Here is a 26,342-nt window from a genome sequence, read left to right on the forward strand (position 1 = left end):
GAGAGCAACCAAAGCAAAAAACAAATCCACCAATGATAACAAGTGCTAAAAACTATGCTTAAAAACAAACAAAAACGGACAGACAGAACCCTAGGACAAATGGTAAATACAAAGCTATACAAACGAAATCACACAAAGAAGCACACACATACACACTCACAAAAAGAGAAGAAGGAAAAAAAAATATATATCATTGCTCCCAAAGTCCACCTCCTCAGTTTGGGATGATTCGTTGTCTATTCAGGTATTCCACAGATGCAGGGAACATTAAGTTGACTGTGGAGATTTAATTCGCTGCTCCTGAGGCTGCTGGGAGAGATTTCCCTTTCTCTTCTTTGTTCGCACAGCTCCTGGGGTTCAGCTTTGGATTTGGACCCGCCTCTGCGTGTAGTTTGCCTGAGGGCATCTGTTCTTCGCTCAGACAGGACGGGGTTAAAGGAGCAGCTGATTCGGGGACTCTGGCTCGCTCAGGCAGGGGGGAGGGAGGGGTACAGATGCGGGGTGAGCCTGCGGCGGCAGAGGCCAGCGTGACGTTGCACCAGCCTGAGGCGCGCTGTGCGTTCTCCCAGGGAAGTTGTCCCTGCATCACGGGACCCTGGCGGTGGTGGGCTGCACAGGCTCCCGGGAGGGGAGGTGTGGACAGTGGCCTGTGCTCGCACACAGGCTTCTTGGTGGCGGCAGCAGCAGCCTTAGCATCTCATACCTGTCTCTGGGGTCTGCGCTGGTAGCTGCGGTTCGCGCCCATCTCTGGAGCTCGTTTAGGTGTTGCTCTGAATTCCCTCTCGTCGCGCACCCTGAAACAATGGTCTCTTGCCTCTTCATCAGCTCCAGACTTTTTCCCGGACTCCCTCCCGTCTAGCTGTGGCGCACTAGCCCCTTCAGGCTGCGTTTACGCAGCCAACCCCAGTCCTCTCCCTGCGCTCCGACCTCTGAAGCCCGAGCCTCAGCTCCCAGCCCCGCCCGCCCTGGCGGGTGAGCAGACAAGCCTCTCGGGCTGGTGAGTGCTGGTCGGCACCAATCCTCTGTGCAGGAATCTCGCCGCTTTTACCTCCTCACCCCTGTTGCTGTGCTCTCCTCCGCAGCTCCGAAGCTTCCCCCCTCCACCACCCGCAGTCTCCGCCGGCGAAGGGGCTTCCTAGTGTGTGGAAACCTTTCCTCCTTCACAGCTCCCTCCCACTGGTGCAGGTCCCGTCCCTATTCTTTTGTCTCTGTTTTTCCTTTTTTCTTTTGCCCTACCCAGGTATGTGGGGAGTTTCTTGCCTTTTGGGAAGTCTGATATCTTCTGCCAGCGTTCAGTAGATGTTATGTAGGGGTTATTCCACATGTAGATGCATTTCTGATGTTTTTGTGGGGAGGAAGGTGATCTCCGCATCTTACTCTTCTGCCATCTTGAAGGTCTCCTTCTTCAACCAAAATGCTGCTGCATTGACTTTTTAAAGTCACACAGGCAGATGTCTGGGGTGGTTGGTGATCCGTGATGTTGATAGCAAAGACAGGATGTGTGTTCTAAGTGGTGACACCGAGGAGTCCAGCTCCCTGATCAGATCTGGAAATCCTTTGCCCCGGGGGCAACCTCGGAGACCGTCCTGCGCCCCCCGCCACTTCCCCGGACTCTGGGGCGCCACCTGCAGCTGAGTCACCAGCCCGGCTGCGTCTGGGATGTGTGCGCCAGCCCCAGCCGGCCTCCCCTCAAGCAAAAGGTTTTAAAATCCTACGCATTTTTAATTTGTCACAGGGGAATCTGGTTTTGCCTAAATACTGGTCTGTGGCATCTGTTTTTTGGTTAAATGCCTCTGTTTGGGGAGTAAACGCTAGTGGAGTTATTTAGTTTAGTTGGATTGTTACAGATAATTAAGGTAAATTAGTTCTAGTCATTTTATTGACTTGAAAAATGACAGCCCCTGTGAAGTGCTCATTTATTGAACCGTTTAAGAAAAGGATCAAGACCAAAATGATTCCTTCTAACGTTTGAGAGACAGGGAAGACTCTTTAATCCTGCTCTGGATTCATAACTCTTGCTCTTTTGATCAACGCTGCAGGGTGTGCCCCAGCTGTCAGTCTGCTTGTCGGAAGAGCCAGAAGATCATATTAAGGCTGCTGCTGCCTGGGCCTTGGGACAGATTGGGAGGCACACTCCGGAGCATGCCCGGGCTGTCGCGGTCACAAACACTTTGCCCGTCCTGCTTTCTTTGTACATGTCGACCGAAAGTTCTGAGGATCTTCAAATGAAAGTAAGTGCTTAATTCTTGACTGTTTTAATGAGGCTTTGTTAGATTTTGACTCATTCTTTAAAATGTGTAAATTAAAATGTTTTAATTTTCATCATGGACAATATCGCTTTTCTGAGTCAAGAAATAAATTTATCAGAAGAAGTGAGGTGACTCTTTGAAAATGAGTTACCCTTGTCTCTAAAAATCAGTGATATATTTTAATGAAAGTTCTCTGTAGGTACAAAGTTGTTTGTAAAATGAATGTCTGGTTGTTGCCTTCTACATTTCTATTGACTTTTCTTATGAAATAGGTTATTGAATAATAGGATTTTGGAGATGGAATTGGCCAGAGAGTACTTTAGTCCATTTTACATTAAAAAATTGAGTCTAAAGAAATTTAAGCTGCTTTCCCAAGGTATTCCTGAAGCATGAGCTACCTCTCCTAACTCCAAGTCTGCCTGATCTTTTAATTATGTCTTATATTTGTTCCTTAAAGGAAAAATGACTGTAAGATTCACTAAATTAAACATTTTTACATCATGCATTTAAAAAAAAAATTAAGATTTCTAAAAAAAATGTTACTAGCTACTGAAATGATTCATAAAACATGAATATAAAGTAGGATGGGTTTGTAAAATAATTTTAGAATTTCAAAGAAAGAAAAATGCTTCCCAGCATACTGCCTATTAGGAAAACATGTAACTTTTGGAAAGCAGCTTTCAGAATTGACTTGGGTTGAGAGAAGTACACAGAAAAGACAATCAAAATAACAGTAAATTAAATTACTTTTAAATTTTAATTAAAACACTGAAGTAACAAATAGGAAAACACATTTGCTGGAACAACTTTAGGTGCTCTAACAAGGCAGGAAGTCTGCTTGAACTTACAGTTGAGAGACTCTGAAAGCGATGTCGTGAGTCATTTATTTGGTTTATAAATTTTATAAAAGTGAGTTTATGTTGATTTGGTTATGTTTACATGTTTTTTCTCTACAGATTCATTGGGGGAAGTTGATTTCTAAGATTAACGCTTTTCCCGTTTTTATAAGACTTTCTAGATCAAAGCAATGATTTAATAGATTTAGGGCTTTTCCCTTACTTGTCTCCAATGTTGACTCCATTCCTTGGCAATGCTTGGTAGAGAGTAAGATTGACAATGTGCTAAGGTCTTTTCCTGTTTAACAATTGTGTGATTCTTTGACTTTCTGGTGAGAAACCACAACTCCATTTCCAGTTTTGAGTTGTCCAAGTACATCTGATTTACATACATATACTTTTATTTTATTTTATTTTATTTTTAAATGTATTTATTTTATTTTTGGCTGCATTGGGTCTTCATTGCTGTGCGCAGGCTTTCTCTAGTTGTGGTGAGCAGGGGCTACTCTTCATTGCGGTGGGTGGGCTTCTCACTATGGTGGCTTCTCTTTGTTGTGGAGCGTGGGCTCTAGGTGCACGGGCTTCAGTAGTTGTGGCATGAGGGCTCAATAGTTGTGGCTCATGGGCTCTAGAGCACAGGCTCAGTACTTGTGGCCCATGGGCTTAGTTGCTCCGCAGCATGTGGGATCTTCCTGGACCAGGGCTCGAACCCGTGTCCCCTGCATTGGCAGGCAGATTCTTAACCACTGCGCCACCATGGAAGCCCTACATATAATTTTAACCTATGTATGTAGTTCTCTTTTTGTGGCATATTTCTTTAACCCATTATCATAATTGTCTTTCTTCCTCCCTCTTCCCTCTCCTCTTCCCCACTTCCTCCTCTTCCCTCCTCCCTCCTCCTCACTTCTCATCCTTCCCACCCTTACCTCTAGTAATCCAGGGAAATAAAAGATTACATCAGCTAGAGCATGAATAATTAATAGTGGAGTCAGTAGTAATTATAGTTTGAGAAACCCTTGCAAATAGTCTCTGAGGGAGCACTATATACTATTTACATGCTACCAAGTTTATATAACTTGGTTTTTAATGAGTTATTATGATATTATGTTGTATAAATATCACCAGAGTAAAATAAGTTTGATAACTTTACTTTTTGAAGTCAGATAATTTTTATCTTGTATTAGTTTAATAAAGGTGGTTTTATTAAAACATTTAGGTTTACTAATAGAAGATTCCTTTTGCCCTTATTTAATATAATATTTACTTTCAGGAAATACAGTGGGTATTAAATTAAAAGTGATTTATCAATCTTTATCCTGTCAACAATCTTTCCAAGGCTTTAAATCCATCCAGATATTTTCTTATTGTAGGGACTTAATCATTCCTTTTCTTTTCTTCCCCAAGGTCTCTTGGATTCTATCAGTTGTTGTTTTAAAGGCTTTAGAGTGGAAGTCCAAATCTGTTTGATGTGACACTATCTCAGTAGGGAAAATGTATCCAAGAGCTTTAGGAACTGTCTAATGGTGTTTCTCATTTGTTACTCTGTAGCAGCTTTCAAATTATAAGGCCATGTTGAAGTTCATTTTGTCCCAAAGGCATGTCACCTTCTGTAAGCATTCTCTAATTGGTTCTGATCCATGAGAGAGAGCCAAGGAGCAGCCCCTTGGAATTTCTTGCACATTTTCACATAGCCTTACTGTCTATACACCTATGTAATTTCAAATACCTTATAAAAACTGAAAAGAATATATATCTTTTATATAATCAGCTTACCTACATATATTTTGATAATATTCAGGCAACTACACTTGTTTTGATTCAGAGGTATCATATCGAAATGTATCATCTTAATTTGGCATTTGGATGGTTATAAAACTATTCAAATAGTTATAAAACTATTTCTAAGATAATTATTTGATTTAATTATTGTATTCTTATTGTCTTGGTTGTTCCCCTTTATTTTTAGCAGCTTTATTGAAATATAACTCATATACCATATAATTTACCCATTTAAACTATACAATTCAATGGTTTTAGTATCTTCACAGGTGCAAACATCACCACAGTCTAATTTTAGAACATTTTCATTCTCCCATTAGCAGTCACTCCACATCCTTCCTGTTTAGCCCCAGGCAACCATTAATTTACTATCTGTCTTTGGGGATTTGCCTCTTCTGGACAGTTCATTTAAATGAAACCATACAATATATGTGGCCTTTTGTGCCTGGCTTCTCTCACTTAAAGTTTCAAGGTTCATCCATGTCGTAGCATATATCAATATTTTGTTCCTTTTAATTGCCAAATAATATTCCATTGTATTGATATATACCACGTTTTATTTTTCTGTTCACTGCTTAGACATTGGGTTGTTTCTACTCTTTGACTATTATAAATAATGCTGCTATGAACATTATTATGCAAGTTTTGTGTGGACGTATGTTTCCATTTCTCTTGGGTATGTACCTAGGAATGGAACTTGCTAGATCATATGATAACTCTTTTTGACATTTTGAGGAACTGCCAAACTCTTTTCCAATGTGACTGTACCAGTTTACATTCCCACCAGCAATGTATGAGGGTTCTAATTTTTCCACATCTTTGCCATCACTTGTTATCGTCTTTGTTTTTTATTATAGCCATCCTAGTGGGTGTGAATTGGTATCACATTCTGGTTTCGATTTGCATTTCCTTGACGGCTAATGATGCTGAAAATCTTTTCATGTGCTTATTGGCCATTTGTATATCGTCTTTGGAGAAATGTCTAATCAGACCCTTTGCCCATTTTTAAATTGGGCTATTTATCTTTTTATTATTGAGTTGTAAGCGTTCTTTATATATTTCTGGATACAAATCCTTATCAGATGTATGATTTACAAATATTTTCTCCCATTCTGTGGATTGTCTTATCACTTTGTTGATGGTATTGTTTAGAGCACATTTAAAAAGGAAGTTTTAACGAAGTTCAGTGTATTTTTCTTCTTTTGCTGCTTGTGCTTTTGGAGCTATATCTGAGAAGACTTTGCCTAACACAAGGTCATGAAGATTTACTCCTATGTGCCCCCCTCATTTAAATAACTATAGCTCTTTGGGTCAGAATGCTTTCAGAATAAAATTAACTTTTGAATAAGAAACATTTTTCATTTTAAGCAGTTTTCATTAGAGATCATTCATTAAGGAAAGCAACAGTGAATAATTTTTTGTTACTCCTTTCATTTTCTGTGAAAAACAAGTGAAGTGGCACCAAGTGTTTGCCTAGAATTGACAGTTGTATTTTGTTAATTACTACGCTTATGTGTGTTGTTGAGATAAAAAAAAAATAGTATTGCTAGTCACTTACTGTGGTCTTTACAATAGCTTTGATCAGTGTGGCTGAAGTCAGTTTTTAGAAATATCAGAAAAATTAGTGAATGTAGAACTGTAGATGCTATGCTAGTTCATAGGAAAACCAGGCTCAAACTCAAGTTGCCCTAAGTAGATAGCCCATGACCCCTTCCCTCACATCATCATGTATTATATATGTCTAAGGATAAGCACTAGCTACTAAATGCTCTGACATTTAGCAAAATTCATAGTCTCTCATTCATTATTTCAAAGTAACACCTTACTTGATTTCCTGAATTAGGTAAATAAAAGGGTTTGTTGACCCCATGTAATTTCTGTACAATTCACAAAATGAAGTTGTAGGAACAATTTTATTTCGTTCACAGCCATAAATAACCAAATATAAGGCACATTTTCTAAAGGCTTATACATTTTAAATCCAAAATATGACGTGATCTTATATGTAGAAAATCCTAAGGAATACACACAGACACACACATACACAAATACTAGAACTAATAAGAGTTCAACAAAATCACTAGGTATAAAATCAATATAAAAATCAATTGTATTTCCATATCTTAGTAATGAGTAATTCAAATATGAAGTTAAGAAAATAGTTTCATTCACAATAGCATCAAAAAGAATAAAATACTTAGGAATAAATTTAACAAAAGAAGTGTAAGGGCTTCCCTGGTGGTGCAGTGGTTGGGAGTCCGCCTGCTGACGCAGGGGACACGGGTTCGTGCCCTGGTCCGGGAGGATCCCACATGCCGCGGAGAGGCTGGGCCCATGAGCCATGGCCGCTGAGCCTGCGCGTCCGGAGCCTGTGCTCTGCAACGGGAGAGGCCACAACAGTGAGAGGTCTGCGTACTGCAAAAAAAAAAAAAAAGAAAAGTATAAGACTTGTACACTGAAAACTATAAAACATTGCTGAAAAAAATTAAAAAAGATCTGAATAAATGAAGAGACATTCCATGTTCACAGATTGGAAGATTCAATATTGTTAAAATGGCAATTCAATATTGTGAAAACCATCTACATATTCAATACAATTCCTGTCAAAATCCCAGCTGGCTTTTTTCCCCCCAGAAGTTGAGAAGCTGATCCTAAAATTCATATGGAAATGCAAAGGACTCAGACTAGCCAAAACAATCTTGAAAAAGAAAGACTTACACTGCCCAACTTCAAAATTTATTATAAAGCTACAGGAATCAAGATAGTGTGGTACTTGCTTACAGAAAGACATATATATCGATGTAGTAATTGAATTGAAAATCTGAAATAGACCCTTTTATGGTCAGTTGATTTTTCACAAAGGTGCCAAGGCAATTTAATGTTAAAAGGATAGTCTTTTCAGCAAACTGTACTAGGATAATTATTATATCCTCAGACAAAAATATTAATTTGGACCCATGTCTCATACCATATACCAGAATTAACTAAAAATGGATAATAGGTCTAAATATAAGAATTAAGACTATAAAACTCTTAGAAGAAAACATAGAAGTAAATCTTTTTAACCTTGGATTAGGCATTGATTTCTTAGAAGTGACGCTTAAAGCACAAGTAATAAAAGAAAACATTGATAAATTAGGTTTCATTAAAAAGGAAAAACTTGTATGCTTCAGAAGACATCACTGAGAAAATGAAAAGACAAGCTGCAGACTTGGAAAAATTACTTGCAAATCATATATTCAAGCAAGGACTTGTGTTCAAAATATATAAAGAGCTCTTACAACTCAATAATAAGAGGACAACCCAACTAAAAAATGGGTAAAAGATCTGAATAGACATTTCACCAACAAATGATCCATCAGCACATGAAAAGATGTTCAACATCATTAGTGATGATAGAAATGCAAATCAAAACCATAATGAGATATTACTTTACAGCCACAAGAATGTAACTATAAACGGGCACGAGGTTTCTTTTGGGTGATGAAAATGTTCTAAAATTAGATTGTGGTGATGGTTGCACAGCTCTGTAAATTTACTAAAAATACATGGATTTTAAAATGAGTGAATTTATGGTATGTAAATTATATCTCAATAATGTTGTTAAAAAAATCTTAAACCCAGAACTTGACAAGTAAACAAAATCTTAATTAACTAATATACTAATATTTCTTTCATGCTGGATAATACAACTGATTATTAATCATGATATACATCCTGATCTAGAAGTTTATAGTCAAAACTCAAGTATATTTCTTGATGAAGGATAGTGAAGCTCAGTGGATTTCTAGTGTCATTAGAGTTCTTGATTAATAAGTTGGCAGTCTTATCACCAGCTTGGAACTGTTAGAATTGGAGTAAGGCTGTCTGCATGGTACAGTGGATGTGATCTCCGCTATCCCGCTGGTAGACCTGGTCACCAACAGCAGTTAAGTTCATCACAAGCTCTTCACTTCATTTTCAAATTCCAGGAACACAAGACATGAATTCTTGTCAAGCTTTCATTGATTACTTACTTTGGTATGTATTTTGCTTTGTATTTCAATAGAGTAAAAAAGCCATAAAGAACATCCTACAAAAATGCACCTATTTACCAGCTCTCGAGCCATTTCTGTATGATGCTCCTCCCAATATTCTGAAGTATGTGGTTGGACAGTTCAGTAAGGTAAGACATGCTCTCTTAGCCTAGAAGTGGGGGAAGAAAATTGAAATGGGGTATTAACTTGTTGTTTCTGCTGGGTCAATGTTTTCTTCTGTAAGATGGGGGCAGGGTTTTACTACTTAACTTTCACCTATCATATTGACACGGAAGGTAAAATAGGTTAATAAAATTAACATAAGCTAATAAAATTCACACATAACTAATTCACACTTTCTTCTTCCTCACATTTTCCTCACAGCCTCTGTACTGTCTTTTTTATGTTCTTGGAGAGTAAAGAGTCAACATATAAAAACCTCATAGCGCAGATAATTTATACTGAGAAGTAACTTTTGGTAATTTTCCCAGTGTCTGTTAGTTTCACTCATCTGGGAACACTGCGAAGATCTTATAAAGAAAAGGTAAAAGGTCTCTGAGTCACTGAAATATTTTTTGCAACGTACATGCACTTTACCGAAGATGCTTTGAGACAGTCACTTGGAGTGTATTGACTTATTCTGTGAACAGTTTTAACAAACGTGGCTGTCATATTTCTTAGACCACTGCAGATTCAAGGTAGTAAGGTAGAAAGGTCAAGCTGCTGGAAGGGGCTCAGCCAGTGGGACTGACTGCTGAAAGCAGAGGCTGAGAGAGAGTGAGTGCGTTCTCACAGCTGTGGATGGCCAGGAGGGGGACCCTAAACTATCAACTGTGTTCAGGAGGTTGGGTTTAAGAAAACAGGGTTGTTGGAATTAGTATCCCACTGTGGCCGTGAGCCCAGGCTCTGGAGCTGGGGTGCCTGGATTCCCCATTTACCAGCAGCAATGCCTTTAGCAAGTCTTGACCTCTCTAAACCTTAGTGTGATTACCCATAAATGGGGTTAATAAAAGAACCTATTTATAGGGTCATTGTAAAGGTTAATGAGATGTTATATATAAAGAGTTTAGCTTAGGGCTTCCCTGGTGGCGCAGTGGTTGAGAGTCCGCCTGCCGATGCAGGGGACACGGGTTCGTGCCCCGGTCCGGGAAGATCCCACATGCCGCGGAGCGGCTGGGCCCGTGAGCCATGGCCGCTGAGCCTGCGCGTCCGGAGCCTGTGCTCCGCAACGGGAGAGGCCACAACAGTGAGAGGCCCGCGTACCGCAAAAAAAAAAAAAAAAATTATGTGGCAAGTGCACAGATAGGGGCTTAACAGAATTCCATGAGAGAAGAAAAGTACCCAACTCATCCTGCGAAAAGAGAATAGGGCTATCCCAGAGAAAGTTTCTTAAAGGAGGTGACATCTGAGCTGAGTCTTAAAACATAAGCAAGAATGGGAATTTCCTGATGGTCCAGTTTCCACTGCAGGGGGGACTGGTTCGACCCCTGGTTGGGGAACTAAGATACTGCATGCCACGTGGCGTGGCCAAAAAAAAAAAAAAAAAGATAAGCAAGAGTGAGCCAAGTAATGGGGGAGGTGTGTGGAGGGTGGAAGGGTATTCTAGGAAGAGGAAACAGCATAGGCAAAGGCAAGAAATGGTTTGGACACACCCTTTGAGATTATTGAAATAAAATTTAGCATAGAGGTTGGTAGGGAAGGACGCTGGAGAGGTGTTTAGGACCTGAGTCACAGAAGGCCCTCTGTGCCTTGTTAAGGAGCTTGGAGAGACCTTCAGTTTGTATAAGAGAAGAACAGATACTGCTTTACCTTGTATGTATATGAGTGGCTCTCCATTATCTTTGCTCCTGTTCATTGCCTTTATTCCATCTCCACAACATAAAAAGTTAAGAAATTTCTAAAAAGGCTGCATTTTACTTCCAATGATCAGCAAATTTAGGCTCATTATGTTGCAGGTATATTGGACATAAATTCTCTTATGCATTTCCTCAGATATATTATTGCTTTTCAGTAGTAAAAATCCAACTTGGAAAAGAAAAGCTGACATTTTTATGTGCTTCACTTTTCAAGGTGCTGCCGCATGATAGCAAAGCTCGACGACTTTTTGTAACAAGTGGTGGACTTAAAAGGATTCAAGAGATAAAAGCAGAACCTGGATCTCTCCTTCAAGAATACATCAACAGTATTAACAACTGTTACCCAGAAGAAATAGTAAGGTGGGAAAAATGGACTTTGAGAAGGTCAAAGTTATAATGTAGTTTTTCAGTTCTCAAACCTAGATTTTATATCTACTGTGTCAAAATGTGGACTTTGAAATAGCACATAAGACCAGTGTATACTTCTACTTCTCTCTTGATCTCTTTTATCCCTCAAATTAAATTATGTTCTGAGTGACACATACATTTCCACATCAAACTGGAATGCCATTTGAGATATTTCTGTACTAATTTAATACATGCTTTACTAAAGAGTACCCAAATACAGAGTTCAAAGTAAATTAACAATTTTTAATATGAACCTGATTTAGAAAGAGTCTGATTTTCATAGTTCCCTGCATATTATTTCTCTGCCTTAAGCTCCATTCATATTGGTGAGAGTATTACAAATAAGAAAGAGATGTTGCATGGCAAAAAGAAAGTTACTATCTATATTTGAAAAAATTAAATAAATTATATTTTTTATGAAATGCAGATGCTTCATAGTAATGTAGCAGGAAGTTTTTCTCAAGATTAATTTTTTTAATGAGGTTGGTTTCAGGGCATTAAACCTAAGCCTCAGTCCCTGTAAGCCTAAAAGAGAACTCTACCACTAAAACCCAAATAAATAAAAACAAAGTTACCAAGTACAGATAGAATTATTAAGCAACTGAATCTTGAAAAATGTCCACAAAACATGCAGAATTAAAGGCTATATTTATCTATATTTTTCTAATACTAATTTCTTATTTTCTCTTAATATTAGAGATTACAAATTCCAATTTTTAAAATTTGTTATAATTTATATGTTATGTAAACTGTTCTTCCTATTTATTTTTCTTCAATTTATTTATTTTTTAAACTTTTTATTTTTTATTGGCATATAGTTGATTAACAGTGTTGTGATAGTTTCAGGTGTACAGCAAAGTGATTCAGTTATACATATACATGTATCTATTCTTCTTCAAATTCTTTTCCCATTTAGGTTGTTACATAATATTAAGCAGAGTTCCCTGTGCTATACAGTAGGTCCTTGTTGGTTATCCATTTTAAATACAGCAGTGTTTACATGTCAGTCACAAACTCCCTAACTATCCCTTCCCCTCACCCTTCCCCCCTGGTAACCATAAGTTCATTCTCTAAGTCTGTGAGTCTGTTTCTGTTTTGTAAATAAGTTCATTTGTATCATTTCTTCTTAGATTCCACATATAAGTGATATCATACGATATTTCTCTTTCTCTGTCTGACTTAACTTCACTCAGTATGACAATCTCTAGCTCGGTCCATGTTGCTGCAAATGGCATTATTTCATTCTTTTTAATGGCTGAGTAATAGTCCATTGTATTTATGTACCACATCTTCTTTATCCATTCCTCTGTTGATGGACATTTAGGTTGCTTCCATGTCTTGGCTGTTGTAAACAGTGCTGCAGTGAACACTGGGGTGCATATATCCTTTTGGAGCATGTTTTTCTCTGGATATATGGTCAGGAGTGGGATTGCTGGGTCATATGGTAGTTCTATTTTTAGTTTTTTAAGGAACTTCCAGACTGTTCTCCATAGTGGCTGTACCAATTTACATTCCCACCAATGGTGTAAGAGGGTTCCCTTTTCTCCACACCCTCTACAGCATATATTGTTTGTGGATTTTTTGATGATAGCCACTCTGACTGGTGTGAGGTGATGTCTCATTGTAGTTTTGATTTGCATTTCTCTCATAATTAGTGATGTTGAACATCTTTTCATGTGCTTCTTGGCTATCTGTATGTCATCTCTGGAGAAATGTCTATTTAGGTCTTCCACCCATTTTTTGACTGGGGTTGTTTGTTTTGATGATATTAAGCCACATGAGCTGTTTATAAGTTTTGGAGACTAATCCTTTGTCGCTCACATCATTTGCAAATACCTTCTCCCAATCTGTGGGTTGTCTTTTCATTTTGTTTATGGTTTCCTTTGATGTGCAAAAGCTTTTGAGTTTAATTAGGTCCCACTTGTTTATTTTTGTTTTTATTTCCATTACTCTGGGAGTATTCTTCCTATTTAATATCAGTGGTTTTTAATACATATGGTAACATTGATTTTAAAAGCACGAAAATAATTTTAAGATTGAAATTTGTTTTATATTCACATATACTCTGCCAGTAAATTCTTTCCAGAGGTGTACAAATTCATTCACTTTGGGGAGGTTTATGAGAACTTCTTGACCAAAAGAGTTCCAATAAATTAGCTTTGAAAGTATTAATATATATAAAATACATCAAAGGAGTAGTATATCATAACATGTATATATACTATGTATAATATATAAATAAAATAACATACCAAAAAGGTTGTATAACATATAAATATGTGTGAACCCACTAAATGAAGGAAATATGAAAACCTTTTATGAAGAAAATAAAGTTAATTTTTGTGCATGGAATGTATGTCCCTTCAGGAAGAATGCTATTTTACATAAGTTTAAAATAACTTTCTATGCAATTTTCTAACATAAACAGAATTATAGAAAAATGGAAGAAGTGAACTAACTGGTCCCCCAAATGGAGTGACCTATTAGAATTGACCAATGGTAAGGTGCTTTCTTGAATAGAAGTCTTCTTTCCACTAATTTCTAGGATTAGTTTACAGGGCACCAGGGGAAATAAAAAACTCTGTCGTGTTAGAATTTGATCTGGTTCTTTGTCAAAATACCATTGTAAAATTTCCACTTCTCATATTCTGGGATCTGGCTAATTATCATGAAGAATTTTGGTTAGCTGGCTAACTTTTTCAAGTTTCTGACATATTTTTTTAAAGCATTGGGCTCTATAGAACTTAGAGGAGTTTTATAGAAATCTCTGAAAATTTGCCTTCCTATGAAAGCAGACAAATATAATCTCAAAATTGTTTAATTTTTGCTGTCATAATTCTCAAAAATGACTTGGTGACTATTTTAGAATTATTCTTTGTAAGACAGATTATCAGTGGATACATTCTCTCAGCTGTTTTCAGCCTAAACATTTATTTCAGTTGCCTTCTGATTTTAGTAATCTTTAAAAATGTTTAATAAAGGTGGTTGGTATGATGAGAGGGAAGGCGCCCAGGACGAGATGTTAGAAGACATAAGTTCTAATCCCGGGCCACTCCACAGCTGTTGTCTTCTGGATCTCTGCCTAAACCGGGGGGCAAGGCATGCATACAGTCTTCCGTTCAGCCCATTTCTGGTGTGATAACAGGTATTACAGTAACCTAAATTCTACATGGGTCTAGGATGAGTTAACTCCCCTATATTCTTAAAGGCCAGGAAGAAGTAGGGTGATAGCCAGAGGAAAGGCATTTCCAGTTCTTTTTTGGAGGTTCATTTTGGTTCTTTCATGAGGAGTATGGCTAAAAGCTCGGACTTAGGTATCAAACAGATCTAAGTTCCTATCTCAGTCCAAACGACTTGCTAACTGTGACTTTGAAGATATTACTTAACCCTCTTAACCAGTTTTCTCATGTGTAAAATGTGAATAATTACCTACTTCACAGAGTTGCTATTAGGATTAAGTGAGAGGCTATTAGGATTGGCCACAGGGTTCACAGATAGGAAGAATTCAATTCAGTAAATATCTGTTATTGTCCTCAGTGGGCACCCCTCTTCTTGTTCTTTTTTTCTTTTTCTTTTTTTTAAAGTTGAAATACAGTTGATTTACAACGTTGTGTTAGTTTCTGGTGTACAGCAAAGTGATTCATATATATATATATATATATATATTCAGATATATTCATATATTCTTTTTCATATTCTTTTCCATTATGGTTTATTACAGGATATTGAATATAGTTCCCTGTGCTATACAGTAGGACCTTGTTGTTTATCTATTTCATATTTAGTAGTTTGTGTCTGCTAATCTCGAACTCTGAATTTATCCCTTCCCCATCCCCTGCCCCCACTGGTAACCATAAGTTTGTTTTCTATGTCTGTGAGTCTGTTTCTGTTTTGTAAATAAGTTCATTTGTATCATATTTTAGATTCCACATGTAAGTGATATCATATGGTATTTGTCTTTCCCTTTCTGGCTTACTTCACTTAGTATGATAATCTCTAGGTCCATCCATGTTGCTGCAAATGGCATCATTTCATTCTTTTACATGGTTGAGTAGTATTGCGTTGTGTGTGTGTGTGTGTGTGTGTGTGTGTGTGTGTGTGTGTGTGTATACTAAATATTTATCTGTTCATCTGTCAATGGACATTTAGGTTGCTTCCATGTCTTGGCTACTGAAAATAGTGCTTCTATGAATATTGGGGTGTATGTATGTTTTCAGATTATAGTTTTGTCTGGATATATGCCCAGGAGTGTTATTGCTGGATCATATGGTAGCTCTATTTTTAGGTTTTAAGGAACCTCCATGCTGTTTTCCACAGTGGCTGCACCAATTTACATTCCCATCAACAATGTAGGAGGATTTTTTCTCCACACTCTCTCCAGCATTTGTTATTTGTAGACTTTTTAATGATGGCCATTCTGACCAGTATGAGGTGATATCTCATTGTAGTTTTTATTTGCATTTCTCTAATAATTAGCAATGTTGAACATCTTTTCATGTGCCTGTCGGACATCTGTGTGTCATCTTTGGAGAAATGTCTACTGAGGTGTTCTGCCCATTTTTTGATTGTTTTTTTTGTTATTGAGTTATATGAGCTATTTGTATATTTTGGAAATTAAGCCCTTGTTGGTCGCATCGTTTGCAAATATTTTCCCTCAGTCCATAGACTTTTCATTTTGTGTACGGTTTCTTTTGCTTACAGAACCTTATAAGTTTGATTAGGTCCCATTTGTTTATTGTTGCTTTTATTTCTGTTGCCTTGGGAGACTGGCCTTAGAAAACATTGCTACAATTTATGTCAGAAAATGTTTTGCCTATGTTCTCTTCTAGGAGTTTTATGGTGCCATGTCTTATATTTAAGTCTTTGAGCCATTTCCAGTTTATTTTTATGTATGATATGAGGGAGTGTTCTAACTTTATTGATTTACATGTGGCTGTCCAGCTTTCCCAACACCAAGGAAACAGATATTCAGGTATAGGAGGGTCCCAAACAAGATAAACCCAAACACACCTACACTAAGGCATATTATTCTTGTTCTTTTTTCTATCCATGTTAAGTCACATTATTAGCTAGATCAAATTTAACATTATAATAATAATGGAGAAACTTATGTAGCAGCACATGGCCACTTATTTTTTCACTGTTTGTTTTGATGATAAATGCATAGCAAGCAAATATTTGTTTCATTTTTGCAAGTATAAAAGACATAAATAAAGATTGTTCTGATTAGATTTAAATTGCTTTTAATTGCTAAGGTAGGGATTCCAAACTTTTTCCTGATGAGAAGCTACTTTTGAATTCCTTAGCGACCAAAGGACAGACAGAAAAAGCAAGAAGAGCTACAATCCTGCAGCCTGTGGAACAAAAATCACATTCACAGAAAAATAGACAAGATGAAAAATCAGAGGGCTATGTACCAGATGAAGGAACAAGATAAAACCCCAGAAAAACAACTAAATGAAGTGGAGATAGGCAATCTTCCAGAAAAAGAATTCAGAATAATGATAGTGAAGATGATCCAGGACCTCGGAAAAAGAACGGAAGCAAAGATCGAGAAGATGCAATAAATGTTTAACAAAGACCTAGAAGAATTACAGAACAAACAAACAGAGATAAACAATACAATAACTGAAATTAAAACTACACTGGAAGGAATCAATAACAGAATAACTGAGGCAGAAGAACGGATAAGTGACCTGGAAGACAGAATGGTGGAATTCACTGCTGTGGAACAGAATAAAGAGAAAAGAATGAAAAGAAATGAAGACAGCCTAAGAAACCTCTGGGACAACATTAAATGCAACAACATTCGCATTATAGGGGTCTCAGAAGGAGAAGAGAGAGAGAAAGGACCAGAGAAAATATTTGAAGAGACTATAGTCGAAAACTTCCCTAACATGGGAAAGGAAATAGCCACCCAAGTCCAGGAAGTGCAGAGAGTCCCATACAGGATATACCCAAGGAGAAACACGCCAAGACACATAGTAATCAAATTGGCAAAAATTAAAGACAAAGAAAAATTATTGAAAGCAGCAAAGGAAAAATGACAAATAACATACAAGGGAACTCCCATAAGGTTAACGGCTGATTTCTAGCAGAAACTCTACAAGCCAGAAGGGAGTGGCATGATATACTTAAAGTGATGAAAGGGAAGAACCTACAACCAAGATTACTCTACCCGTCAAGGATCTCATTCAGATTCAATGGAGAAATCAAAAGCTTTACAGACAAGCAAAAGCTAAGAGAATTCAGCACCAGCAAACCAGCTCTACAACAAATGCTAAAGGAATTTCTCTAAGTGGAAAACACAAGGGAAGAAAAGGACCTACAAAAACAAACCCAAAACAATTAAGAAAATGGTCATAGGAACATACATATTGATAATTACCCTAAATGTGAATGGATTAAATGCTCCAACCAAAAGACACAGGCTCGCTGAATGGATACAAAAACAAGACCCATATATATGCTGCCTACAAGAGACCCACTTCAGACATAGGGACACATTCAGACTGAAAGTGAGGGGATGGAAAAAGATATTCCACGCAAACGGAAATCGAAAGAAAGCTGGAGTAGCAATACTCATATCAGATAAAATAGACTTTAAAATAAAGAATGTTATAAGAGACAAAGAAGGACACTACATAGTGATCAAGGGATCAATCCAAGAAGAAGATATAACAATTATAAATATATATGCACCCAACGTAGGAGCACCTCAGTCCATAAGGCAACTGCTAACAGCTGTAAAAGAGGAAGTCAACAGTAACACAATAATAGTGGGGGACTTTAACACCTCACTTTCACCAATGGACAGATCATTCCAAAATGAAAATAAATAAGGAAACAGAAGCTTTAAATGACACAATAGACCAGATAGATTTAATTGATACTTATAGGACATTCCATCCAAAAACAGCAGATTACCCTTTCTTCTCAAGTGCGCACGGAACATTCTCCACGATAGATCACATCTTGGGTCACAAATCAAGCCTCAGTAAATTTAAGAAAATTGAAATCATATCAAGCGTCTTTTCTGACCACAACTCTATGAGATTAGAAATGCATTACAGGGAAAAAAACGTAAAAAACACAAACACATGGAGGCTAAACAATATATTACTAAATAACCAAGAGATCACTGAAGAAATCAAAGAGGAAATCAAAAAATACCTAGAGACAAATGACTATGACAACATGATGATCCCAAACCCATGGGATGCAGCAAAAGCAGTTCTAAGAAGGAAGATTATAGCTATACAAGCCTACCTCAAGAAACAAGAAAACTCTCAAATAAACAATCTAACCTTACACCTAAAGCAATTAGAGAAAGAAGAACAAAAAAACCCCAAAGTTAGCAGAAGGAAAGAAATCATAAAGATCAGAGCAGAAATAAATGAAATAGAAACAAAGAAAAAGATAGCAAAGATCAATAAAACTAAAAGCTGGTTCTTTGAGAAGATAAACAAAATTGATAAACCATTAGCCATACTCACCAAGAAAAAGAGGGAGAGGACTGAAATCAATAAAATTGGAAGTGAAAAAGGAGAAGTTACAACAGACACTGCGGAAATATAAAGCATCCTAAGAGACTATGGCAAGCAACTCTATGCCAATAAAATGGACAACCTGGAAGAAATGGACAAATTCTTAGAAAGGTATAACCTTCCAAGACTGAACCAGGAAGAAATAGAAAATGTGAACAGACCAATCACAAGTAATGAAATTGAAACTGTGATTAAAAATCTTCCAACAGTGCTTCCCTGGTGGCGCAGTGGTTGAGAGTCCGCCTGCCAATGCAGGGGACACAGGTACATGCCCTGGTCTGGGAGAATCCCACATGCCGCCAAGCGGCTGGGCCCGTGAGCCATGGCCACTGAGCCTGCGCATCCGGAGCCTGTGCTCCGCAACGGGAGAGGCTGCGACAGAGAGAGGCCCGTGTACCGCAAATAAATAAATAAATAAATAAATAATTTTCCCACAAACAAAGTCCAGGACCAGATGGTTTCACAGGTGAATTCTATCAAACATTCAGAGAAGAGCTAACACCCATCCTTCTCAAACTCTTCCAAAAAATTGCAGAGGAAGGAACACTCCCAAACTCATTCTATATGAGGCCACCATGACCCTGATACCAAAACCAGACAAAGATACTACAAAAAAAGAAAATTACAGACCAATATCACTGATGAATATAGATGCAAAAATCCTCAACAAAATACTAGCAAACAGAATCCAACAACACATTAAAAGTATCATACACCATGATCAAGTGGGATTTATCCCAGGGATGCAAGCATTCTTCAATGTATGCAAATCAATCAATGTGATACACCATATTGACAAATTGAAGAATAAAAACCAATGATCGGGGCTTCCCTGGTGGCGCAGTGGTTGAGAGTCCGCCTTCCGATGCAGGGGACACGGGTTTGTGCCCCGGTCCGGGAAGATCCCACATGCCGCGGAGCGGCTGGGCCCATGAGCCATGGCCGCTGAGCCTGCGCGTCCAGAGCCTGCGCTTCGCAACGGGAGAGGCTGCAACAGTGAGAGGCCGGCGTACCGCAAAAAAAAAAAAAAACCGAAAACAAAAAACCACATGATCATCTCAATAGATGCAGAAAAAGCTTTTGACAAAATTCAACACCCATTTATGATAAAAACTCTCCAGAAACTGGGCATAGAGGGAACCTACCTCAACATAATAAAGGCCATATATGACAAACCCACCACAAACATCATTCTCAGTGGTGAAAAAATGAAAGCATTTCCTCTAAGATCAGGAATGAGACAAGGATGTCAACTCTCACGACTGTTATTCAACATAGTTTTGGAAGTCCTAGCCACGGAAATCAGAGAAGAAAAAGAAATAAGAGGAATACAAATTGGAAAAGAAGAAGTAAAACTGTCACTGTTTGCAGATGACATGATACTATACATAGAGAATCCTAAAGATGCCACCAGAAAGCTACTAGAGCTAATCAATGAATTTGGTAAAGTTTCAGGATGCAAAATTAATGCACAGAAATCTCTTGCATTCCTATATACTAATGATGAAAAATCTGAAAGAGAAATTAAGGAAACACTCCCATTTACCATTGCAACAAAAAGAATAAAATACCTAGGAATAAACCTACCTAGGGAGACAAAAGACCTGTATGCAGAAAACTATAAGTCACTGATGAAAGAAATTAAAGATGATACAAACAGATGGAGAGATATACCATGTTCTTGGATTGGAAGAATCAATATTGTGAAAATGGCTATACTACCCACAGCAATCTACAGATTCTGTGCAATCCCTATCAAATTACCAATGGCATTTTTTACGGAACTAGAAGAAAAAAATCTTAAAATTTGTATGGAGACACAAAAGACCCCAAATAACCAAAGCAGTCTTGAGGAGAAACAACAGAGCTGGAGGAATCAGACTCCCTGACTTCAGACTATACTATAAAGCTACAGTAATCAAGACAATATGGCACTGGCACAAAAACAGAAACAGATCAATGGAACAAGATAGAAAGCCCAGAGATAAACCCACGCACCTATGGTCAACTAATCTATGACGAAGGAGGCAAGGATATACACTGGAGAAAAGACAGTCTCTTCAGTAAGTGGTGCTGGGAAAACTGGACAGCTACATGTAACAGAATGAAATTAGAACACTCCCTAACACCATAAACAAAAATAAACTCAAAATGGATTTGAGACCTAAATGTAATACCGGACACTATAAAACTCTTAGAGGAAAACATAGGAAGAACACTCTTTGACATAAATCACAGCAAGACCTTTTTTGATCCACCTGCTAGATTCATGGAAATAAAAACAAAAATAAGCAAATGGGACCTAATGAAACTTCAAAGCTTTTGCACAGCAAAGGATACCATAAACAAGATGAAAAGACAACCCTCAGAATGGGAGAAAATATTTGCAAATGAATCAATGGACAAAGGATTAATCTCCAAAATACATAAACAGCTCATGTAACTCAATATTAAAAAACCAAACAACCCAATCCAAAAATGGGCAGAAGACCTAAATAGACATTTCTCCAAAGAAGACATACAGATGGCCAAGAAGCACATGAAAAACTGCTCAGCATAACTAATTATTAGAGAAATGCAAATCAAAACTACAATGAGGTATCACCTCACACCAGTTAGAATGGGCATCATCAGATAATCTACAAACAAGAAATGCTGGAGAGGGTGTGGAGAAAAGGGAACCCTCTTGAAGAATTGGTGGGAATGTAAATTGATACAGCCACTATGGAGAACAGTATGGAGGTTCCTTAAAAAACTAAAAATAGAATTACCATATGATCCAGCAATCCCACTACTGGGCATATACCCAGAGAAAACCATAATTCAAAAAGACACATGCACCCCAGCGTTCACTGCAGCACTATTTACAATAAGCAGGTCATGGAAGCAACCTAAATGCCCATCGACAGATGAATGGATAAAGAAGAAGTGGTATATATACACAATGAACTATTACTCAGCCATAAAAAGGAACGAAATTGCGTCATTTGTTGAGACGTGGATGGATCTAGAGACTATCATACAGAGTGAAGTTAAGTTAGAAGGAGAAAAACAACTATCGTATATTAATGCATATATGTGGAACCTAGAATAATGGTACAGGTAAACCGGTTTGCAGGGCAGAAATTGAGACATAGATGTAGAGAACAAACGTGTGGACACCAAGCGGGGAAAGCGGCGGGAGGGTGGTGGTGGTGGTGTGATGAATTGGGCGATTGGGATTGACATGTATACACTGATGTGTTTTAAATTGATGACTAATAAGAACCTGCTGTATAAAAAAATAAAATTAAGGCTTCCCTGGTGGCGCAGTGGTTGAGAGTCCGCCTGCCGATGCCTGCCGATGCAGGGGACACAGGTTCGTGCCCCGGCCCAGGAAGATCCCACGTGCCGCAGAGCAGCTAGGCCCATGAGCCATGGCTGCTGAGCTTGCACGTCCGGAGCCTGTGCTCCGCAACAGGAGAGGCCACAACAGTGAGAGGCCTGCGTACCGCAAAAATAAATAAATAAATAAAATTAAATAAAATTAAATTTTAAAAATATTAAAAATAAATCAAATAGAAAAAAAATCCCAGCAATTCCTAAGAATTTAGAAACAGAAGCCAATTTTACTATTTTCTTATTGTTTGTAAAAGTAATTATCTTAAGTGACTTAAGAACACAATATTTTAAATATAACTCCATTTTTGGAGTACATTCTGAAGACAAACAAATGTACAAAGAATCAAAAAAAAAAAAGTCTACAGATAACGTATGCTAGAGTGGGTGTAGAGAAAAGGGAACCCTCGTGTACTGTTGGTGGGGATGTAAATTGGTGGAGCCACTATGGAAAACAGTATGAAGTTTCCTTAAATAAAAATAGACCAAAAAAAAAAAAACCAAAAGAATTCCTTAGCATCAGACAGATTCTAGCTGGAATGAGATTTCTGACAGTCAATGGGTAACTTGATGTACTTATTTATGGGTCCATACACTGAGATACATACGTGGTCTGTATGCATTTATGAGAAGTTAGGTAGTGATAAATGTACACCCTGCTGAGAGGGTGAGAAGTATAAGTCCTGAGCACATTTCCTTCCCCGTGGGGAATCCTGGAGATGTGGCATCGCTGAGGTCCCTGGAGAGACAGGTATACAGTGGCAATTAGCTTGGCAATTAGCCAGGTAAAACCTCAAGAATTATAGGTAGGTCCTAATTTATTTATTGGGGACCTTTATTTTAAAGCAATACTGTCCAACAGAAATATAATATTAGCCACATATGTCATTTAAAATTTTCTAGTAGCCACATTTTAAAAAGTAAAATGAAACAGGGTAAATAAATATTAATGATATATTTTTGTTAGCCCAATATATCTAAGCTTTATAATTTCAATTTGTAATCAGTATAAAAATTATCAATCAGCTATTTTACATTTTTTGTACTAAGTTCTTGAAATCTGGTGGGTATTTTATCACTTCTAGTGCATCTCAATTCAGATATTAAATTTCATTGGAAATACATGATCTGTATTTAGATTATATAAAGTTTACGGTTGAAAAAGTAGATTCACAAGTTGTTCCAAGCACACCTAAAATTTTTCTAATAACTAATTGAATATCAGTTATTAATATTTTTAATTAAACTTAAATATACAAATTCAGTTCCTCAGTCATGTTTCTAGGGCTCGAGAACTACATGTAGCTAGTGGCTACCATATGAAACAGCACAATTTTTAAAGTTTTGGTTTTTTCTAAATCCACTTTCTCCCATTTCTAAAAAAAGTACCTATCTCATGTCTAACACATTTATAAGACCCAGGGAGGTGAGGCCTGCTTAAAATTTGTGACTGACTCAGAGAGAAACAGTTGTAACTTCCTTGGTTTAGGAATACTTTGAAGAGACTCACTGTTGAGGGACAATTTTTTTCAAGGGTAGGAGGCCTTTGGTGGAGATACATTCTTTAAGGTAGCTCTTTATGTATGCATGTATCTGTTTATCTATGACTGCCTATAAGCACACTGTTGAGAAAACACAGTTTTATCCATGTTAACTTGACAAATTGTGGAAGAAATTAATGTAATATAAATTATGAGTTTTTAAGTCAAGCATCTGAGGATAAGTAAAGCTTATTAACAAAGGATAAAGCAAGTCTTGAATATTAGGTTTTATTTGGAGAAAACACCTTAGGAGGTTTAATTACTTTGAATGTTTTAGAAAATTTTAAATTATACTTACTAGATTTTTATCCATTTAGCATATTCTAGAATGTCTGACAAATTTTATTTGACATACTTTTATATGCATATAAATTCTTTTCATGGTATGTGAAGCATCTCACAATGCATTAATCAATATATATAATACTTTTATACTATATATTTTATAAAATGATAAATTTATACATGTAAATTTATAGTACTATAGATGCCCAAAACCAACGAAAAGGATTTATTTCCTAGGTTAGTATGATGAAGTATTTGTAAACTATTTATTAAATAGCTATTTAATGTGAATTATACTCCCAGAAATTTTTGTTTTTATGGGTAGCCAGATCTGATTAAAACATATGTTGAGGGCTTCCCTGGTGGCACAGTGGTTGAGAATCCGCCTGCCAATGCAGGGGACATGGGTTTGAGCTCTGGTCCAGGAAGATCCCACATGCCGCAGAGCAACTAAGCCCACGTGCCACAACTACTGAGCCCGCAAACCACAACTACTGAGCCCTTGTGCCACAACTGCTGAAGCCCGTGCACCTAGAGCCCGTGCTCCGCAACAAGAGAAGCCTCCACAATGAGAAACCCGTGAACCGAAATGAAGAGTAGCCTCCGCTCGCCGCAACTAGAGAAAGTTCGCGTGCAGCAACGAAGACCCAACGCAGCCAAAAATAAATAAATTAATTAATTAAAAAAAAACATACGTTGAGAGTAGTCTGTAGGGTAGTAAGAATGCGGAAGTTGATTAGTAATGATAGACTGTGTTGTCTAACTTACAAAAAAATCCTATTAGCTACAATCATGAAAGCAACATCAGTCACTTGACATAATGAAAACAGAGTCTCTGTGATAAAATACCGTTACTGGATCCAAGTTCCTGGCTTTGAAAGTACACCTTTGCCATTGCATTGATATCCCTTAAATGTTTGCTGTTTATCTGGCAGTCTTGTGAGCTGTCGTTCTCTTCCTTGATCATCTCTACGCTCATGCACAAAGCATTCCTGGAGCATAACTGGTCAGTGTATTAGAGGTTTCACTCAGAGAATTATTTCAGATAAATATCTTATATTAAATCTTTTTTGCCTACTGTGCCGAATCTTTTCACAAAGATCTAATAGAAAATTTTCTTTTTCAGGTATTATTCCCCTGGATATTCAGATATACTTCTGCAGAGAGTGGACAGCTATCAACCATTTACTAACTGAGAAAAGTTACATTTTTATACTTGAACTCACAGCAGAGTAATTATGAATGACAGTTGTTAAAGCTCTTTCTAAATATTTGAACTAAATGCATTCTAGATTTATTCACTGTGAAAAACCTTTGGATATTTTCTAAATTTATGGAATACTTTAAAAATTAGTGGCTTGAATGTATGAGGAACTCTTCATGGTCATTTGCATAGGATATGCTCTAAAGGTAAATTTTTAAGACATTAAAGGATCTAAGGCATTAGTTATTGTTCCATTAAAGACCACACACACACACACACACACACACACCCTTCCAACTAGATACAGATGAAAGATGGTGTTCAAAAACTCTTAATTATGGGCTTCCCTGGTGGCACAGTGGTTGAGGGTCCGCCTGTCGATGCAGGGGACACGGGTTCGTGCCCCGGTCCGGGAAGATCCCACATGCCGCGGAGTGGCTGGGCCCGTGAGCCATGGCCACTGAGCCTGCGCATCCGGAGCCTGTGCTCCGCAATGGGAGAGGCCACAACAGTGAGAGGCCCGCGTACCGCAAAGAAAAAACACCTCTTAATTATTTTGCCAATTCCTCACAGGCAAGGAAGGCTGGCCTTGCAAATTCCACAGCAGGATATCCAAGGGAAGTACTAGCTGAAAGAGGACACTGATGACGAAGTACAGGGCATTTGAAAGACCTACTGATGCTGGTTACACAAATGTGTTAGCCGAACACATGGAATCTATCGCTAACCTGCCAGGTTTTCCTAAAATTTAGGAAGTCTCCTCTTCATCCTAAGCTTCCTAAACCTCTTCTTACCCTACCTAAACTGTTCCTTACCTTTCCTGGGGCTGGACGGGGTAGAAGTCAATATTAAGCACTATACTATTGCAGGCATGCTTTCCATTTTCATTGAAAGGTTTCTTCTTAGTCTAGCCCTGCTCATGAATAAGCAAGGAAGCAAACAAATAAAATGGGTCCTCAGCGTTCCCTTGTCCTAGCTTCACATTCCCAGGTTTCAAAAGTCAGATTTTCAGGTATTTAAGGAAAAATTTGAAAAGAATGCTGTCCGACTCAGAATTTACATTTTCACAAACGGAGCTGAAAGGAGGGTAAGAGGGAGTTGTGATAAAAATTTTCAATAAAAACAGCACTAGAACTGTCCTTTTCATTTTTCCTATGTAGTGTTTCTGACCTTGGGGAATATGTGATTAGACTCAGGAGTCTTGTTTAGTTGGCAGCTGTGTCTTTTTTTTAATCTAAAGGAC

The 26,342-nt window shown here is 37.7% G+C and overlaps 1 protein-coding gene across 2 annotated transcripts in view; it reads left to right on the forward strand.

Moving 5' to 3' along the window:
- The window catches only part of SPAG6 (sperm associated antigen 6), a 73,793-nt gene extending 48,333 nt beyond the window's left edge, over positions 1-25,460 (forward strand). The window contains exons 8-11 of one of the 2 annotated variants that reach the window (XM_027122099.1): positions 2,040-2,231; positions 8,913-9,029; positions 10,951-11,096; positions 25,022-25,338. In XM_027122099.1, the coding sequence (XP_026977900.1) occupies positions 2,040-2,231; positions 8,913-9,029; positions 10,951-11,096; positions 25,022-25,091 (525 nt within the window). In that variant the 3' untranslated portion in view covers positions 25,092-25,338. Of the gene's footprint in view, positions 1-2,039; positions 2,232-8,912; positions 9,030-10,950; positions 11,097-25,021 lie in introns of both variants that reach the window. The other variant, XM_027122100.1, reaches the window with a different exon arrangement.
- The last annotated feature ends 882 nt before the right edge of the window (positions 25,461-26,342 follow it).

Source organism: Aethalodelphis obliquidens, unplaced genomic scaffold (genome assembly GCF_003676395.1).
Source record: "Aethalodelphis obliquidens isolate GAN/ISIS:26980383/991018 unplaced genomic scaffold, ASM367639v1 scaffold23, whole genome shotgun sequence".
NCBI classification, from domain to species: Eukaryota; Metazoa; Chordata; class Mammalia; order Artiodactyla; family Delphinidae; genus Aethalodelphis; species Aethalodelphis obliquidens.